This window comes from Convolutriloba macropyga, chromosome 11, assembly GCF_964194025.1.
Source record: "Convolutriloba macropyga chromosome 11, txConMacr16.3, whole genome shotgun sequence".
NCBI lineage: Eukaryota > Metazoa > Xenacoelomorpha > Acoela > Convolutidae > Convolutriloba > Convolutriloba macropyga.
The window spans coordinates 29,368,474-29,389,885 of record NC_134478.1 but is presented as its reverse complement, the minus strand read 5'-3'; the positions used below and the strand labels follow the sequence as shown (position 1 = coordinate 29,389,885).

General features: G+C 35.7%; 1 protein-coding gene across 1 annotated transcript in view; it reads right to left on the bottom strand.

Annotated features, from left to right (window-relative positions):
- Positions 1-21,412, bottom strand: part of LOC142349091 (uncharacterized) — a 174,316-nt gene that overhangs the window by 20,667 nt on the left and 132,237 nt on the right. The window contains exons 16-18 of the mRNA XM_075400504.1: positions 20,782-21,273; positions 4,225-4,269; positions 1,181-1,301 (exon numbers count right to left, since the gene is read on the bottom strand). Coding sequence (XP_075256619.1) covers positions 1,181-1,301; positions 4,225-4,269; positions 20,782-21,273 — 658 coding nt within the window. The remainder of the gene's footprint in view (positions 1-1,180; positions 1,302-4,224; positions 4,270-20,781; positions 21,274-21,412) is intronic.

Genomic DNA, 21,412 nt, shown 5'->3' with positions numbered 1-21,412 from the left:
TAATTATATTGGATTTGTTATATTAGAAAAAGCTAAACTATTCATGTATAAAGCCATATATGATTACTTTGAGAAAGAGTTAGATTGTAGTTATCATTACACAGATACTGATAGTATATTTATAAACATAAATGTTCCATTGGATAGTACTATAGAAAAAGAAATGAATAAGATAAAAGGTATATTGCATAATAATGAATTAGGTAAGATGAAAGATGAAATACCTAATGATACTATTATGGAAGCTTGTTTCCTTAAAGCTAAAGCATATTGTTACAATACTGTTAAACGAGAAGAAGAGAAAAAGTTAAAAGGAATAACTAAGGCTACTATTAGAAACCAAATTAATTTAGAAGATTATACTAATGCTATATATGAAGGTAAAAGTAAATATGTAACTAATTATACTATTGATAGCAAAAGGCATAATTTAGAAACAAAAGAACAATATAAAATAGCTATAGATCCATTTGATGATAAAGGTATTAAAGATAGTAATGGCGAGTTTAGGTTCTATCAGTGAATTTGCAAAAGAACTTCGTTGAATTATAATATTGGTATGAGAACAAATATTAAATTATTATAATATTTGTATGACAACATATATTAAATTATTTTTTATATTTTTTTTCTAAATCAAGTAAAAAATTACAAGAAAATAAATTTTTGTGTAAATATCAGTCAAAATAAGGTAAATATGAAAAATGGAAAATTTGAGTAATATGTGTATATGTCTCCATGGCTCGGGGGCCCGGAGGCCACCATATACACATTACTCAGATGAGAAATGAAAAAATAATTTTATCAATTGCTTTTCGTCACAAAACTAATTCGTACTATAATTCTAAGCTCATGCTTTTCCAATTTATCGCTCCAGAACGATGAAAAGATGAGATCACAAGACAAATTTCAAAATCTCGATTATTATCACAAATATTTTATTTTTATTAACAGTTTAGATCAACTGAACATAATTACTTGGTTTGAAATTTTTATTTATCTACTTGAAATCTGATATATTTAGTAAACATTTTTTTTCCATTTTTCCATTTTTTAGAAACAGAGAAAAAAAACATTTTAACACATTTTTCCTCGAAAAATGAAAAAACAAATCGTCTCCTCAAATGACTCGTTTTGTCGTTGAACTTTTCGCCTAGTGGAATTTGTTGTCTGTACTCACTATTCATGATTTTTTGAGCCACTATCATTAGAATTCCGGGACAAACTGCCACTCATGTCTGGACTTTTGTAGCTGCTCTCCTGATGCTCCACTGAATTCTGACCACGGCTCAATTTCTCTCCTAAAATTTTCAAATAATACTTGAAAAAAGTTTAGCTACATAAAAGGGGACTTATTGAGCACCAAAACCATCTTCACCCTTTTGAAAAGATTTTTTTGAGAAATAATTTGCAGCAGGTCGTAATTTTTAAAGTTCTCTGATTTTTTAAAGTTTTTACAGAACGATGAAACTGATTTGTTGGCAGAACTACTACATAAAAATGTAGAATGACCTAACAAAAAGTCAAAGGTTCAAAGATAGCCAAAAATAACAAACATAACCGACTAGCGTCTGAAATAATGCTTTCAAATGAACTTCCGCCTTTTATACCCCCTTTAGTAGCCTCAAGATGATGTTACTGGAGCTTAATTGAGACCATTACTTAGGTTAAAAGTAAAAACTAAAACCAATTCCAGTGACAAAAATGGAGAAACGAAATCAAGCTCGGCCAGAAGAAAAATGGTAATTCAAACCGTTTTGTTAAAAATGAACGGTATAATATAGAAAACGCCTCGGAGTCGACTAAAAAACACTTGAACCAACAATGCTTAAATCATACAGAGGAAAGAAGCAAAAATAATAACAAAAAAGGTATTGTCGATTATTACTAGAAAAATCGAAATTGAAGGGATTTGGGGTTGGGTTTAAAAAGGTAGTAGATGAAGATAGGGGCCTGAAGTTACAATTAAAATCTCTGTTGACCAATTCATGAAATTATACATTGAATTTCTAAAAGTTGACCTAGAAGTTCACTCGAAAAAAACAAATCGAACAAAAACTGAAACTGAGGGCAATGAAATTAGAAGTCACATTGGTGGAAGTAAACCAACACATTGATATGCTTTCTCACTGTTTCCATTTGCAAGAAAAATTTACGCCATGAAACACTCAACTCTCTTGTGATTTTTACCATTTCTGTGCGACTATTACCTTAAAAACCACCATATCAAGAAATGTGAACCGGTATTTAAAAACAGCGCCCTAAAACTATTTCAATTCTTTCAATTGTTTAAAAGATGCTGTATAGCAAAACTCCTCTTCGCATCTTAAAGTGGCCAACTGAAGAAACTAACTGCAAAACAATTCGCTTGATGTCAATCAATAAGTTTGAATTTTGGCTGAAAGACGCCAAATTTTACGGGAAAATTTAAGTTCTTAGGATCTATGCTATTAAGCATTAAGCAATATGAAAGGCTACTTATTAATAGTTCAAAACCAGCATCATCACGGGTCTAAATATATCGAAAATATTATTGTGACAATAAGCAACTTTTTTAATTGCTTTTGAAAAATAATTAAACCAAAAAACACAGAAATTGTTATAAGAAGACAAACACTCCAATTTCATTATGTCAATTTTCACTATTTCCTATAAAAAATAGATTTGAAAACGTTAGAAAAAGAGAACCAACCGTAATCGGCTGACGTCGGAAGAATTGCTCTCGAACTAGTGGGAGCTCGAATCAATTGTACGCCTTTTCAGTTGGGGGCCAGGGACTAAATTCACTAAGGCGGGCTTCAAATAACGTTATTAGAGGTTATTATATACGACTATAACCACTAATAAAATTCAATGTGAAAAAACCGACACCAATTTTGGCGCACTTTTTATTTGACTTCAGATCAACTGCTGACACTTGTGAATGGGAGCGACCTTTAGATCACCCAAAAAAAATTCAATGGCGCAGAAGTCACTCGACAAGTTAAATGGTCAATCAAAAATTTTGCATAAAAAAGACCAACATGTTTACTATAATTGCTTCAAAAGTTGTTCGAGAGCACTTAATAACCAAACTATAATCGAAATTCAGAATGCTACTAAAATCCGTTTGCGAATAAGCACTAGTCAAAGATTAAAACGAGCACTACGCAGCAAAATGGAACATATTTCAATTAACAGTGAAAACATTCCTTTCCCACAAAACGGCTTCAAATAATTTAAAATCTTGAGCTACCGAAGATTAAAATTATGATCTGCCGTCTTCATTAATTAAATAAGATGCAGTTGAAAAATCAAAACTTCCTTAAAATCTATCATTTCAATATGAGCAAATTCAATTCTAATCTATTTTTGTCTAAATGACACGTTAGCAGCTTTAGTGGAAAGCATTGTCAGCTTATGATAAGTTTATTTGAGCAAATTGAACTAATTGCAGCTTAATGAGATTTTTCTGTAAACTGCTCACCTTCACTCCAAATAACTTTTTCCAGCATTAAGTAAATGAAAAAATGTTAGTTTGTAGAACCTGTCAGTGCAAAATTTCAAAGCTCCGCTATTTTGGCAATAATTCCAACCGATATAAATAACGCAGGCAAACTACTCTCGAATGGAGACTTACAACTTAAAAAAAAATTCATTGAACTTGCAAATTTCATCACAAATTGCAATTTTCATCATAGAACATACAAATTCTTGCTCCCAGCTTAGAAATTAGTAATTAACTTAAAACCCGTATTTATATGAACGTCATATTAATGATGTAATTTTAAGTTTACAAGTGAAAGTTTTTCTTGAATGGTAGGAAAAGATATAATGCTTTGACTAACATAACAATCTAACTGAATAGATACAGGCCAGAGGAAGAAAGACAAAACGGTACGAAACAACATATCAAACTAAAAGATAAGCGCTGTCAATTTAACTCATCTAAACATAAGTTTTCGACGACGTAAATTGTAACCAAATGGTGCTCACTTTCAAACTTGCATTGAGCCTTAAACGTTAATGTTTCTGTGGGCTCTCCCAAGATAATGATAATATTGTTTCAAAAATTTGCAAATTAAGCCATCTTACAAATTTCATAAAAAATTCAAAAGACATTTGTTTTGGATTTGTCTAATTTTGCATAAATCCTTAGTGAAAGGTTACAACATACTACTGCTAGCATAAGGAATGAATAGATAATTACACACACATACAATACACACTATGTGTCTATGTTACCTGTTTGATTGTGATTAATCCAGTACCTGGTCACAACCAGGAAGTCTGAAAAGAACATGAAAAGACACTTCAGAGTAACGCGATCAATCTATCTAATGCAATCTAGTATGCAACCAAAACTGTGATGAAACACAAGGCTAATGCGCTACTAATCTATTTGAAGAGCATCAGAATGAAAGCATCCATTATTTGAACAGCACTAATCAGCATAAAAAATGCTTAATAAAAAGATGTAAATGTTTACTTAATTATAGGATTTTGAGCCTTTAAAAATGTTATATCCCTTACTGAAAACAACTTAAAATAATAAGCAGCTCAATTTAAAAAAATTTTGAAAACTGATTAATTCATAATTCATCATCCAATTTTATGGTATTTTGAAACAGTAATTTTAAACGTTAGCACAATATTTCTTTTTAAGCAACAGATTCTGTAACAAAGTTCTAATTGTAAATATCAAGAATTGTAAATTACTCCTGTAAATATCCTCCTCTAAAATATTCCAATCATGATGATGACTGCAGAAAAGTTTATTAGTTATTCCAAAACAGATCTTTATAAAATTTATTGCGAACTTTATCAAAAACTAGAAGAGAAGGACAGTCTCATCGCCGAGCATGTGGTAACCGTGAGTGAATTCCTTAAAAAATCGGCACAAGTAACAACTACTTCAGCTATAATAACACCAACGATTAACACGAGTGCAAAAAATGACGTTTTTATTCGAATGTTTGAAACATTAAACATCGAGGAGAAAACAGAAAATTTTGTAATTGGTAGTAGTATCACCAAACACCTGGCAAGAGATCGGACATTTCCTCAGGACTGCAGTATACATGCTTACCCAGGCTCGACGACAAAGGAAAAACTGCAATTATTACAGGGTTACGATCAAAAAGCTATGAAAACAGTCATTTCACAGGATGGGACCAATGCTATTCTAAAACAAAAAAGTGATCATTTAGAAACATTATTCTCAGATTACAAAGATCTTGTCTCTGCAATAAAGGAAAAGTTCAGCCCAGAAACATTGGTATCGATGGAAGTGCCTCCCTTAAAAAAGTTGCAGAAAAACGAACAGACAAACAACAAAATTTACAAATTCAATGAAAAGCTGCGAGAGTATATTACACAAGAAAACACTGAAAAAATCAAAATACTTCCTTTCTGCAACATGTTGAGTCAAATGGCAAATTACAACGCTCTCTTTTACGATGATATACAATTTAATTTTCAGCAGGGAATTCCGTTCATTAAAATTGCAGTTTTAATTCATTTTCTTTTAACTTCTTGTAATCTTGTTCGTTTACAACCTTTGCAATATTCTCAAAGTGCATACGTGAGTAGGGCTAACACTTACAAACAATGGAGGCAAACATATCGTTATACAAATGGATTTTAGCAGCAGTTTTAGTTGTTTTCAAGCTAATTAGCAACGTGTAATGATTTATAATCAGATATAGCCAAAAATGGCAGGTATTCGACTCATAGTTATACTATGTGTACTACTCATATCCTCCGATAGCATTTCAGAAATTTTTTTACAGTTTTCCTTATGCATCTCGAATACCTTTATTCAAAGGAAGCTGTAACAGCAAACAATGTGCTTTAACATCCAAATTCAACCTTTCCTTTTTCTTGGTTGTTATATGGTACCTTCTACTAAAAAGTGGTGATATCGAAATAAGCCCTGGACCAGTTTTGCCATATGCACTTATGATGAAAAAGTTAAAATTATTTGATTCCAGAATAAAAGTTGTACATTAAAACGCCAGAAGTTTAGCAGGACAACATCTGCTGTTGAAAGAACTCATTCAGGACATTGGTTACAACTGCATATATGCGTTTAGTGAAACATGGTTGTCACAAAACCATCCGGAAGAATTTTGATATGTAGATAAGCAAAACTTTGACTGTTTTCGAAAAGATCGCAACCAAACAACAAAAACAAAAGGTGGTGGTATTATCATGTACATTCCGAAAACATTGAAAACTCGTCTCCGCGATGATCTCAACTGCTTTCCGGATACAAATTTTGAAAGTTTATGGGCTGAGTTGAGCATAAAAAAAAGAAATGCGTTTTGAATGTATCATACTGTCCCGAAAAAAACTTGTAAAGATGTTTTTGGAAAAATTGGTCCTGGGAATTGATCTTGCTATGGCTGAAGGAAAATCTCTCATACTTGCTGGAGACTACAACTTAAACTATTTTGCAAAGCGCGACAGAAGTCTGCTACAATCTGTAATTTCTCCATATGATCTTAAACCAACGAATAATGATACAGCTAAAAGAATCACTTACTCTTCTTCAACACTTATCGATTATATCATAACAGACTATTACGAAACAGGCATAGTAGCGGATACGATTTTGAAAACTGATCATTTTGCAACAATCACAGTTCTTAAATCTGTGATGCTAAAAGCAAAAACAACAAAGAAAAAATTTTTTGACAAAAAAACTATTCAGCCATAGCATTCAAAAATTTTATAGAAAATTCAGACTGGAGACACTTTTAAGGTGCAGTGACAGGAGATATGATGTTATTACAATTTCAAAGAATTATTGAAAGAGCATTAGCACTACATGCTCCAATTAAAGCCTGTTATATTAGAACAGATAAACCAAAATTTTTGCTTCAAGAAAAATGGCTATGTGATTAAACAAAAAGACATTTTTCAAGAATTAGCGATGATGAAACTTAAAACGGTTTAATTCGTCAAAAAGAAAAACAACTTCTTTGAAGTTTCATGGAGTTAAACAGTGAAAAAGCCAGATGAAAATTCATTCAAGATCTTTGTAATAAAGAAAAGACTCAAGCAAGAATTCAATCTTTATTAAACAGTTTTGGTGATAAGATAACAAAGCCCATGGCAATTGCAAATCTTCTAAATTACAGATTTTCCACTCTAGGAGAGTTCATTGGCTTGCAACAAACAAACAACATTCCTCCTAAAACTGCTCCGAGAAAGTGTTTCAATTTCCGATATATAACAACCAAGGAAACAAATGTGCTCATAGATTCATTGAATACAAGTAAACCAGTCGGTCCTTCAAAAATACCAGCTTGGGCAATAAAAAATGCTAAAGCAGCGCTAGCGGAACCACTATGTTATCTCATTAATCAGTTCATTACAGAAGGAAAATTTCCAGAAGATCTTAAAAAAGCTTGTGTGACTCTACTCTTCAAAAAAGGGAATCCCGAAGACCCACTCAATTATAGACCTATTTCTGTCACTTCTGCTTTGTCAAAATTTTTTGAAAAGGCATTCAGTTCACAAATCACAAGTTGCCTAGAAAGGGAGCATTTATTGTCTGCTAGTCAATTTGGTTATAGAAAACAAATTTCAACAATTGATGCTATCCTGAAATCGACAGAACAAATAAGATTAGAACTCAACAAGAAAAATGTTACAGGGGCGTTTTTAGATCTTTCAAAAGCTTTTGATTCTATAAACCACAAAATACTGTTACGGAGACTTGAAAATATAGGTTTTGACGAACATGCTACCAATTTAATAGAGAATTATTTGAGTGAAAGAACGCAAAGAGTTGTTCTGAATGGAATTGAATCAGATTGGATAAATTTGAAAAGAGGAGTTCCACAAGGTACTATTTTAGGACCTCTATTATTTAACATTTACGTCAACGATATAGCAAAGATTGTAGAAAAGAATTGCACGGTCGTCCAGTACGCAGACGACACTTTTCTTTTTACATCGGACACTGATGAAATATCGTCAAAACTTGAACATAACATCTCAAAAATTATTGACTTTTTTTGCAAAGTCCCAGTTAGTAGTGAACAAACAAAAAACAGAATATATTGTGTTCAGCACCAGAAAGAGGTTAGCAAATACTGTTTTGAATGTCGACAAAGAATAGCAGATTCCAATAGTGTGAAGTATATTGGCGTAATTATTGATAGCAAACTAAAATTTGATGGAGAAGTGGAAACGAGTCTTCAGAGATTGGCTTGTGGAATAAAAGTTTTGAATACACTAAGTAAAAGTTTACCAGAGAAAACGAAAGTCTTATTACTTAATGCAATAGTAATAAGTCATCTACATTATTCCGCTCTAATTCTGATAGGATTGCAAAAGTCATTACTCACAACTTTAGAAAAAACAACTGAATTGGGGAATAAAATCCATTTTTAATAGGAGAAAATACGATCGGTCTACAGATCTCAAACTTCGCAACAAAATACTACCAATTTCTTTTCTCTTGAAATACCATTGCTCAAAATATTTTTTCGCTTACTCAGCAACGATCTTGCAGCATATAAAATTGAACCTCTCTCTACCATGAGAATAAAACAACATGACAGGTCAAAAAAGTAACGTTCGATATAAGACAGAACAAAAAGTTTTTAACTGATTCTTTTATTGCACAAGCCATTTCAATTTATAATAGTCTGCCTTCTAATATTAGACTAAAAACAACATCGAAAGCTTCCTTAAAAAAAGAACTGAAAGAATATTTTTGGAAAGAATTTTTGAAGAACCCAAAAGTAAATGATATAAAAGATGACATTGAGAGCATTAGATTTTAATTTTATTTTTTAATCTTCATGATGTACATATAAAATTGTGAGAACATTTTATACTCGCATTTTAGGCCATTTTTTAATAATGTAAGGTCAAATTTTTAGTTAAGTAATTTAATGATTTTATAATTTTACATAATGTGATATTCTGAACTTTACATTGCCTCTTTTACCATTTGCTTTATACTTATGTGTACCAGAGGAAATTAACAATGTTCTTTTTTTAATTTATGGACCAATTGCTTCCTCCTATATGAGTTAGGAGGAAGTAGCTTAAAAGGGTCCTTAAAATGGTGTTATTGGAGCCCTAAACAGCTTTGGTTCTTTCTGTTTGATTTTTATGGGTAGACTGTCACAATATCTCCAGGAACAAAATTCCGGCAAAGGTCAAATTGCACACCAAAAACACAACCAGACGGGAGTTTGCAAAACGACCAGCAGGACTAAAATAACTACTATAATCTTTGTCTGAGCGCAATTAATTACTCTGAAGAAACCGGGTGTAATTTTTTTCGAGATTAAGTTAAACAAAGAAGCTCGGTAATGTGCGTACGCACATAATGTTCCGACCCCGCTCATCTACGTTCTTGACTTAATAGGTTATCAAATGATGAATAGATGGAAAAATTTTAAAAACTTACACATCGGTCAATAAGCAACCAATGAATACGATAATGCCACGCTAGAGGGCCGATGAAAGTTGTTGATATTAGGACTACTAGAAAGGACAATAATAAACACCAAACAACAAACGTTATTGCGACCAAAATTCTAATAAAATCTTTAATAAAATACAATAACGAAATCTTTGAAAAAAATCATATCAAAATCAAACTCGCATCAGATAAAAACCAAAACAATTTAACCGGCACTTCAATAGAAAAGATATAGGACCTGTATCCAATGCGAATGGTTAAGACCAAAAATAGCAAATAGGGGCGAAGTTCAAAAAAAATCCATTTTTGAAAACAATTAATTTTACAGTTATTATTGTCATTAGATATTAACTTAAACAACTAAAATGTTCATTTATATCTACATAGGAAGCAATTAAGACATGTAAGTATGCTATGTTCGATGGCGCAAAATTTCAAAGCCAATGAGACCAATGGTTATTTTTATAGTTTAAAAAGAAACCAAAATTCCTTTGAAATGTACAAATAATAAAAAAAGTGACATTTTATGCAGTAACAATAGTAACAAAGCCGAGAAACAAATGTTTGAAGCTAAAACCATTAAACATTATAGCTCACTGGAAACTGGTTATGACCTGTGTTTACAGAGTTGTGTTTTCAAAAATCAACAGACTTAGGATTGCAACAAAAAGCGGTTGAAACTTCAAAACTTCTGAAAGCCAATTGGACCAGTTAATAATGAGAATAAATTACGAGCCCACAAAAAAAACAAATTCAAAAAGAAGCCAAAACTTCAAACAATTTTACGACAAGACACTGTTTAAGGCACTATAATGATAAAATGTTAACTGCAAGAACTGTAAATCATCATTTTGCCTTCACGTTAACATCAACGAGTCTTCCTTATTAAAGGACTACTTTGACATGACAACAAAAAGAAACCCAAATAATGAACAGTACAGAAATCTCGAGGTTTTTTTTATGAAACTATAGGGTCTAAGCAATCCATCACAACGCACAGTCAAGCGCGAAAAAATGTTTGAATCAACAAACTTAAGGGAGACTCCTAATGAGTGAGATTGAGTTACATGCTGTCGAAAATAAAAGCAAAAAGGAGACAGATGAAACCTCTTTTTATTTATTTAATTTGAAATTCGTTAAAGCAAACAGCTATAAACTGAAACATTAACTCGATTGAGTTATACGTCATGGGGAAGCAATTATTACCTATCTTTATCGGGTATATGGCGTACAACAACAAAAAGAAAGACAAACTTAGGCCAAATCAAAAACCCAAGAAGTTTTGCGAGATAACTGTCTCAGCCCAAAAAGCATAAACAATTCAACAAAAACAAATAATATATCCAGATACGCCTCTTTCCAACGTTGTGCATTCTCGCTACAATGCTATTCCTTAAATGGACATAACAATAATGTTACATTTTGACAAGGAAACAAAATGAAATCATAAAATATGCAATTTTGATAAAAAATAAAAGAAAAATTGAAAACGCGTAGTACCATAATAAAGAAACCATTAGTTGAATACAAAATCGTTACCGACATTAATTTTTACATCACAGAAATTCTGTTTCCGCCTATTTTTACTGAGACTGCGCCCGAAGTTGAGAGAAATAATAAAAAATAATGGCAAAGTTCAAAAATGCACCGATATTTTCTCCACAAAAACATATTCAAAGACTTAACAGACATTAGATAACAACTGAAAAAAATGTTTCGGTTCTTTTATACCTTCTCACATATAACTGGATCTATGATTGGGGACGCTAAGTCATTGAACGACAAAAATCAAAAGAAATGGAAACAAAACGCAAGAAGTCCGTAAAATTTTTACAAAAACAATTGGTCAGAGCCATAAAAACCGTGAGCTCAATTCTTAAACCATAACATAATGTCGTTGGGTCTCATTTTTGTAAACAGTATCTGTCATTAATTGAGCCCTGATTTGAAATTCTTGTCCGTAATTTGCATAAAAAACATTTACATAGCGGACGTTTTTTGAAAAAGAGGTCGCACCGCAATAAAATCTAAAAAATTTTTATAATAAGGATTCATGGTGAGATCAAGATCAGCCCAGATATTGCTGAGCTTCTAAAAAAACACACAATTGTTGAAACGGTTGCGAAATAGATCATTTCTACACAAAACTTTGCAGTTTGTCAAAAATAAATAATGTATTTTGTATAATTATCGGCTTAAAATTTGCAAAAAATTTGCAAAATTATAATTCCAGAAGACTCCTATTGCCAGCGGGAATACAACTTTTGAGAAAGAATAGGGTTGCAGATTAAAGGTGTGTACTTCCAGCAAACTTAGAGCAAGTGGGCTAAAAAAGCCATTTTTTCGACGAAAAAATCTGAATGTCGAAAAATTTAGCATAATTTCTAGCCAAGAAACTCGGATCCAACAATTCAGCAGCCCTCCTCTGTCGTTAGAGATAAAATCAATTACACTACATTTAACATTTTTAACTTATTCTAGCAATATAGACGAAAATTTGGTCAAAATTGACTGTAACGGCTGCTCTCCTTGTGTTTCACAAAGAAAGTTTTACACCGCCCAGTTCGTTCTGAGTGGTTACAAAATCTGTCCGGATACTTCGTTTATGCAGTTCGCTTTTGTAACTGTATATCCGCTCTGCTGTACTTACCGTTGCATTAACTATTTTAGTTCGTAACTATTCGCTGATCTTAGTTTTTTCAACTATCAATTTGAACTGGATTGCTACAGATCACACAATACGGGATCTCTTTATGTATACCAGTTCAATCCGATAGAAAAAACAAATCGAAGACAAAGATATATGTCTAAGACCTGTTTGTGCAAAAATATTTAAATTTAAACTTAAGTTGGCTTTTGCTATTTGTACTCACAAGTTGAGAATACCAGAAGTTGGGGTTGTAACAGTTGAATTTCAGCTCCAAAAATTCGTTGATGCAAGACACAGTAACAGAATTTACTGCTCAAGAATAATATTTTGAATACAAGACACTGTAACAATTTACTGCTCAGGAATATTTCTAGTTCAAGACACAGTAACACGTTATTTACTGCTCAAGACAATTTGTTTTGCAATATTTTGCTGAGTTATACTTTCAGCCGTTTTCTGCGGCTACTACGTTGAGTTCTCTGTGTTGCTTTTTGTTATTTCCCACTTTTCTCTTTTTTCTCACGTGACAAACTGTAACTAGAACTAGAACTATAAATATAACTATTAAATGACTAAGACAAAAGAAAGTGTTTTGTTTCTATTTTCCACGCCTATGCAAGCTTGTTATTCCTTAAGCTCAGCTCCAACATCGCCGGCCCTGTTTTCCTTCGTGAAAACATCATCGTCAGTTGGAAGTACTGGAGCGAGCTTCACTACGGGCCTCTTGTAGTATCCATCTTTTGTTCGGATTTTCGCTGATCGAATCACTCCGTCGGAACCTTCAAATGTTTCGGTTATTCGACCCAGGTTGTAATATCCACGTTTGTCACTGTCTTCCACTAACCACACAAGATCACCCTGCTGAAGACTTCTTTCCGTTGTGGTCTGCCATTTCTTTCGACTATTCAACGTTGGCAAGTACTCTTTACGGAACCTATCCCAGATGAGGTCTGCATAAGCTTGTGTTTGTCGGAAGAGCTTTCTATGATCAACAAATTGCTCTGCACCTGATAGATACGGTAAACAAAGGTTCTTGTTGCCAAGTATGAAATGGTTTGGAGTAATAGCTTCTATATTGGTAGCATCAGAACTGACTTGTGTCAGCGGTCTAGCATTCAGCGTCTGTTCAACAAGACACATGGTGGTTGACAGAACATCTTCCGTGACTGATCGATTGCCCAGCACTGCGTACATTGCCTTCTTGCAACTCCTAACCAGTCTTTCCCACACTCCTCCAAAGTGTGGTGCTGCAGGTGGGTTGAACTTCCATCTGATACCTTGTTGAATCAGATGTTCTTCAATTCGCACCTTGTTCCATGCTGCTATATACTCTGCCAGTTCTTTTTCAGCTCCAACGAAGTTTGTCCCGTTATCGCTAATCATTTTGACCGGTTTGCCTCTTCGTGCAATGAATCTCATAATTGCGTTCAGACAACTATCGGTGTTTAGTTTTGGTACAATCTCTATATGTACCGCACGTACAGTAAGACATGTGAATAGACAGCACCAACGCTTTTCGTTTCTTCGACCAATCTTTACTGTGAATGGTCCGAAATAGTCTACGCCCACATTCAAAAAAACTGTTGATGCGACTAATCGTTCTTCAGGTAGATCTGCCATTACTGGTGCCTTTGTTTGGGCTCTTCCCTTTCGACATCTAATGCATTTGTTTTTGATCGATCTCAAAGCATTTCGTATGCCTAGGATCCAGAACTTCTGCTGAACTATGTTTCTGACATGTTCAGTACCTTCGTGATGACTATTCTTATGTTCATTTTGCAAGAATAATTCAATTACATGGTGCTTCCAATGTGACAGTATTGGATGCTTCGTTTCGAAGCTCAATTGACTTTTACCTATTCTGCCTTGGGCATGAATAAGTCCTTGCTGGTCAATGAATGGTGAAAACTGGAGGATTTTGCTGTTTTTCGGAATTTCCTTTTCAGCCTTGAGAGATTTCATCTCTTCAGCAAACTGTTCTTGCTGCAGTAGTCTGAAGATGGTTGCTTGTGCACCCTCTCTTTCTTCAACACTTAGTGTTTTTGTTGCCGGTTTTTGTTTTATAAATACGCGCTGTACGTATGCCATTGTATTTACTAGTCGATTGAAACTACTAAATCGTTCCCACTGAATCATCGGCTTCTTCTCTTCAACCTTTGCTGAGAAGACCATTTCGTCGTTTTGTTCGTCTGAAGCAAATGTTAAATTCAACTGTTCAGGCCATTCGTTCTCTCGTTGCTTCAACCAGGCCGGCCCAGTGAGCCATTCACTTCTCTTAAGTTCGTCAACATTGATCGCTCGTGTCCCGATGTCAGCTGGATTGTTAATACCACTCACATGATTCCACTGTGAAACATTAGTTGTGTCCAAAATCTCAGCCACTCTGTTTGCAACAAACACCTGTTGCTTACGGTGGGAGCTATGAATCCATTGCAGAACAGTAGTGGAGTCTGACCAAAAGTTGCAACTCTGAATCTTCGATTCGTGTTCCTTCACTATCTGTTCTTTAGGTCTCACCGCCATCACTGCTGCTTGTAGTTCCAAGCGTGGTATGGAAAGGTGTCGCATCGGTGCGACTCGGCACTTTCCGATTACAAATGCTAAGTCTGCTGAGTATTCTTTGGGCTTTGAACGTAGGTATGCCACAGCGCACATTGTGTCTTCAGATGCGTCGGCAAACACATGAAGTTCCCATTTGTCCTTGGCTGTGCTGAAGTATCTTCTATCAATGCTGGTTTCTGCTACTTCTGGAAGCTGCGCCTTCCACTTCAGAAACTCTTCTTCTTCGTTAGGTTCTACTGAGTTGTCCCAATGTTGTCCATTTTTGCTCCAGATGCTCTTCAGGAGTCGTCTCATATGGACACTGAATGGTGCAAACAGTCCAAGAGGATCAAACACTGAAGAAACTAGAGATAAGATCTTCCTTTGGGTGATTGGGGTCTCAACTTCTTTCCTTGGACCTCTACAAACCTGTAGACTATCATCGGTAATCGTCCACTGAAGCCCAAGCACGGATGAACCTTCCTTGCCGGGTTCTACTTCAACCTGCTTTGTTTTACTGATTGATCTTAAGTCCTCTGGGATTGCGTTGGTTACCACGTCGCTGTTGGTGATCCATTTCTTCAGTTCAAATCCATGTTTTGAGAGAAGAGGTTGCAGTTGTTTGAAAACCTTGATTGCTTCTTCAGGTGTTTCGACTGACTTGATGAAATCGTCCATGTAGAAGTTGTTTTGGATTGTTTTTGCTGCAATTGGGAAGTCGTCTTCGTTATCGATCGCTACTCGCTTCAGAGCGTAGTTGGCACATGTTGGTGAACTCTTTGCTCCGAAAACATGACGCTGATACTCGTAAATTTGCACAGGTTCGTTCATTGTTGGTCGCCACAGGAATCTCAAGCAGCTCTTATCCCGATCAGGAACTTGCACTTGAAGAAACATTGATTCAATATCTGCGGTTAAGGCAATTGGTCCTTCTCGAAATCTGAATATTGTTCCGATCAACCCGTGTAGCAAATCGGGTCCGGCTAACAACTTGTCATTTAGGCATACATCCTTGTATTTTGCTGCAGCGTTGCAAACACGGCGAACTTTACCCGGTTTGTTGGGGTTTAGTACTGGATGGTGTGGCAAATACCATTCCCTTCCGAAAGTGCCTTTGACTTCCGATTTACCAAGGATCTTCACAAATCCCTTTTAAACATCTGTATCAATTGACTGTTGATACAATTCTTTTAAATTTGGGTCTCGTTGGAACCTTCGTTCCAGTGAGTAGAGCTGACCAAGGGCTGAGCCGTAGTTGTTTGGAAGACTGGGTTCTGGTTCATTCCAGAGCATGCCCACTTCGTACCGCTCGCCTGTACACTTTGTAGTGCTCTCTAGAAACTTCTGAGCTTGTTGCTCTTTCTTTGATTGACTTACAACATTTATTTTGGAAGCATAAGTTTCTATGTCCCACCGTGATTGGATATTTTCTGCCACTTTCACATCTTCTGTGAAGGCAAAATGACAAACATTTCGACTTTTCTTGCCTGTCATAGGACCACTGACTACCCATCCTAATTCTGTTAAGACGGCGAAAGGCTCACTTCGTGTTCAAATCTTATAGTCCAATGAACGTTGAACTTCGTAGGCATCTTGTCCAAGTATGATGTCTACTTCCATCAGGTTGAATGTTCTGTTAGTGAGAACATTCAGGTGTCTGAATTTGTTCTTCAGTTCCTTGTAATCATATGTTGTGTTTCCCAACGAGATTGATGGGTGTGCAAACGCTTCAATTGAATGCACCTTTGAATGTAGTCCCTTTATTGTGATAGGAACCTTCTCTGTCCTCAAATCTTGCGTCCCATGTATGCCAGCTATGTTCAAAGTAACGTCCGTGCCTTTGGCTTGTAGTTGGTCTTTGACACTTTGATCGATGAATGATACTGTTGACCCACTATCGAGGAAAGCGTAGGTAGTCAACCTGTTACTACCACTCTGAACCGATACAGGAACTATTTGAAGAAAACTAGTAACTTGGTTACTCTGGTTGATTGTTGCTGCGCTTACGTTAACTGCGTGACTACCCTCGTCCATTCAGTTTTCTGAGTGTAGCAGTCTGTTGTGCTTTTTGGTACATCCGTTTATACCGCACACTTTGACTTTGCAATCTTTGATTGCATGTCCTTTTCCCAGACATCCATAACATAAGCGTTCTTTCCTCACTGCCACGTATCGATCATTCACACTCATGTTTTTGAATGATGGACAGTTCCAAATTTTATGAGTGCCATCGGCTAATGGACAGTGATCGCTTTGCCTCTGCTTGGTTTCTTGCAGGTTTGAACTTGCACTGAAGTTCGATGTCTTCGAGAATTGTTTTTCTCTATTTGCATTGCGTCGGTCTTCTTCTTTGCGTTCCCCGTTAAACGCTGAAAACCCTTCATGCACGAATGCCATTCGTGATAGCCATTTTTCAAACATGATTAGATCAGGCCAGTGCTCGTTTTTGTCATCGACGTAGAACCACCATTTTTCTTTAAGAACCTGTGGTAGCTTATCAACTGCCATGTACAATGTCGAACTTGATTGCAAATCACCAATATGTTTGTACTCTTTAAGCACGTTCACGAAGTTAGATACAATAACGGAAAAATTAATCAGGCTGGTTGAATCATGAGGTTTCACTTGATTAGCTTTTCGTAAGCTCTCGAGCTGCGCATCTATAATTACATCCGGTCTTCCAAATTTTCTCTCTAAAATGTTCCAGGCAGCACTATAAAACTGTCCAGAATAGCCCATTCCCGAGATTGCAGATTTTGCTTTGCCTGTTAGCAGAGTCTTCAAATGGCTCATTTTTTCTGAGTCGGGAATCTTGCGTTTATCTACTGTTGCTATGAACATGCTAGACCACTCAGGCCACTCCAGCGGGTTTCCGTCAAAATTGTTCAACCTCAATTTTGGTAAACTACTGCTTGAATGTCCAGTGTTGTAGTGCCTTCCAGCTATCGGCGATATATCCCGCTCTTCAGCACTTACTGAGCGTTCACGAGAGTTTGGGTACCATGGGTAATGCCTATGCTTATTCCGTTCAGGGCTGACGTCGAAGCGAGCTCTTGGTCGAATTGGTGTTTGCGTGTCGTTCATCGAATTCGCCCACTCCGAGACATCTCTCCTTTTCGGGGTCCAATTGAAAGGTGACTTGTCACGCGCCTTAGTCGATTGAGAACGTAAGTCAACTTTCTCCAATGCTGTTCTTTGCAATTGGCGGTCTAGGTCTCGCTCTTTTTGCCGAAGCTGATGTTGTATCTCTAGTTCTTTCATTTGCATTTCTAGCTCCAACCTCTTTCGATCAAATTGAGTTCGTTCGATTTGCAACTTTCTTTCGAATTCAATTTCAAATTCCTTTATTCGTTCTTCAACCCGACGTTTCACTGAAGATGCTTCCGAAGCGTTTTCTGTATCCTGTTTGATTGTCCTTGTAACCGTATTCGTCGTTGCATTGCTTGTGTTACCATGGTTTTGGTTAAGCTCTGGAATTCCAACGTTTTGTTCTAACTGATGCACATTATTCGCAGGCGGTTGCTCTTCATTGGCATGAAGAGTTGACTGGCTTTGCTGGCTTGACATGTTTGTCTCTCCGTGGATATACGGTAACCACTCTGCGTTCAAATATTGAAAGTATTTTTCTGTCTCAAGTTTGCGTTTTAAAGAAATATCTGGGTCTCGGAGAGCCTCAGCTTTCTTATTCACGAGTTTTTGAATGCTGTCGTCCAATTGCAGTATCTGCTGATAAAGAGTCTTGAGCTTGCTTGGTCGATCTCGATTCTCAATAAGCTCAAAACCTTCTTCCTGTTTCTCGAACCAGTTGTTTCGCAAGTTGTTGATCTGTGGATCCAAAACGCTTTGACTCTGTGACGGAGTCACTTCTTGTGTACTTCGGGACTGCAGCTTGAATCTCTACAGCTCCTTTATTTGTTTGCTTTAATTTAGTTTTGTTTTCAACGTTCCTATTTGCTTTGCCTAATTGGCTTTGCGTTGTTGAATTGCCTGTTGAGTTTTGTTCTCGTTCGTCGATGACTTCGTCACTTCGACTGTTGGGTTGGACAGCAGTTTATTCCACTGTCCGGGTCGGCGGACCAAATGTAACGGCTGCTCTCCTTGTGTTTCACAAAGAAAGTTTTACACCGCCCAGTTCGTTCTGAGTGTTTACAAAATCTGTCCGGATACTTCGTTTATGCAGTTCGCTTTTGTAACTGTATATCCGCTCTGCTGTACTTACCGTTGCATTAACTATTTTAGTTCGTAACTATTCGCTGATCTTAGTTTTTTCAACTATCAATTTGAACTGGATTGCTACAGATCACACAATACGGGATCTCTTTATGTATACCAGTTCAATCCGATAGAAAAAACAAATCGAAGACAAAGATATATGTCTAAGACCTGTTTGTGCAAAAATATTTAAATTTAAACTTAAGTTGGCTTTTGCTATTTGTACTCACAAGTTGAGAATACCAGAAGTTGGGGTTGTAACAGTTGAATTTCAGCTCCAAAAATTCGTTGATGCAAGACACAGTAACAGAATTTACTGCTCAAGAATAATATTTTGAATACAAGACACTGTAACAATTTACTGCTCAGGAATATTTCTAGTTCAAGACACAGTAACACGTTATTTACTGCTCAAGACAATTTGTTTTGCAATATTTTGCTGAGTTATACTTTCAGCCGTTTTCTGCGGCTACTACGTTGAGTTCTCTGTGTTGCTTTTTGTTATTTCCCACTTTTCTCTTTTTTCTCACGTGGCAAACTGTAACTAGAACTAGAACTATAAATATAACTATTAAATGACTAAGACAAAAGAAAGTGTTTTGTTTCTATTTTCCCCGCCTATGCAAGCTTGTTATTCCTTAAGCTCAGCTCCAACATTGACTAAAATTTAGTCAAAAATGTGAAAAAAAAACAGCTGAATTACATCTAATATTCACAAAAGTTGAAACTTCGATAACTTCGTATAAAAATTAAAAATTGAAAAAAATTTTTAAATTCCATATTCTGCACTGGACGAGCTTTCTAATGATACCACTCACAACTCTCTACGATTATTATATCGATCGGCCAAAATTTTCTGAACAAAAAAAAACCATTTGAGTATATAGTTCCTCCCCCCTCAGATAGGGGTCGGAACAATTAATTCACATCAGTGTAACACAAAAAACTCCATTTCCCAATATGAATCAAATATGTATCCAAAAGCGATTTGCGTGACGCTCACTACTTTATACAGCATCTAACGCCCTTACAGTCCCTGAACTTTTTTTGAACAAAAAAGGGGCAGCTCCTGTGGCGTACGTTGGTTAAACTTTTTGAATGTGAGAGTCTCAATATTGTGAACTTGCGTATGTCTTAATTCTTACTATTATTTCCTCAGTCCAGTGTCCAGGAGCAACAAAATTGCTGAAAAAAAATTTCTCGTCTCCAGGTTTCGTCAGATCATCAAGCTAATTCTGTTTTACAATCGTAAGGGAAAATTGGGAACTAGTTTACGTCTTTTGGCAAAATTGCAGTTTCTGTCTTCAAAAATTAAATTTAATCCGGAACTTAAACAAGCGTTGTCTTTGTCTACGCAAAGAATCCGAAGTTCACTGTATTTCGAGTTTAAAGGAAACAGTTTCCCACCAATTTAGGAGCAGAAAAGGGGAGGGAAGTCTACTTGGGGATTCTTTGTGAATTAACAGGTCCACCTTGTTGCCCAGTGAGGCACTAAGAGGGGATTGCTTTAACCAATCAACTAGAGTTTACGGACTTCTGTTTGAAGACTTTTTTCATGAGAATCCAATACATTCAGTTCACATTTTTCAAAATTTTCATTTCGGTATCTCGTAGCATTCGTTTCCTTCTTATCTGTGTGATTGTGAAAAAAAATTAAACTAAATCATACACAAAGGACTTTGTTAAGTGTTAAATACAGATGCCCAACAAATTCTGACAGTTATTTTCCCTATTCTGATCAACAAATCCACCATACCCTTCCCTTGAGCATCTGACGTCATACGGGGTAATGAATAGCAAAAACAAGCCAAACTTTTTTTTCGGGCAATTTATAAAGCTTCGCTGCGATTTTTATTGAGTTGGCAGAGAAAAACATCACAAAAATACTTCACATGAAAGAAAATGGTTTTGATGCTGTTTTTTTTCTGAAAAGTCATTTAAGTTTTACCTGGCGCGCTGTTCGAATCATCATCAAGAACTTCAACATAACTAATTGGGAAAATTCCTCGCTTTTCGCCGATATAGCCATCGAACCAATTCTTGTCCACACGTTTGCGAATATTGACAATATCATCTTTTTTCAGGTCCAATTCAACGTATGTCTCAGCTTTGAAATCGTACTTAACTCGACCTTTCCTCACAAACGAATCGTTGCTTTGTATACTCGGCGTCTTGTTAGCGTCGTTTGACATTCCGTTCTCACGTTGTCTTTCTGTGCTGCTCGAATTTGGGATTTGTTTCCCAGGGTGATGATTTTTGCCAGCTGGTTTTGTACTATTTTGGTCAAGTTTTAGGCTTTGTTGTGATTTTGTTTTAACAGTATCTAGATTCTGATACAATAGCTGTGGCGAAGAATGCATACTGCTTAAATTATTGTTAGGGACATTTTGTAGATGAGGAATTTGTACAGCCTGGATAGGATTAATTGCACTTTTTGAAGCTCAGCTCGATTATGAGGTATGTATTGATTTGACTGCGTTACAGGTTGAATATTTGCACTATTGCTGTTAAGAATATTGGGGTTTTGCTGATGGTTTGAAGAACTGCGGTCGTTTTGTTTCGGAGATTTTACGGTGTGG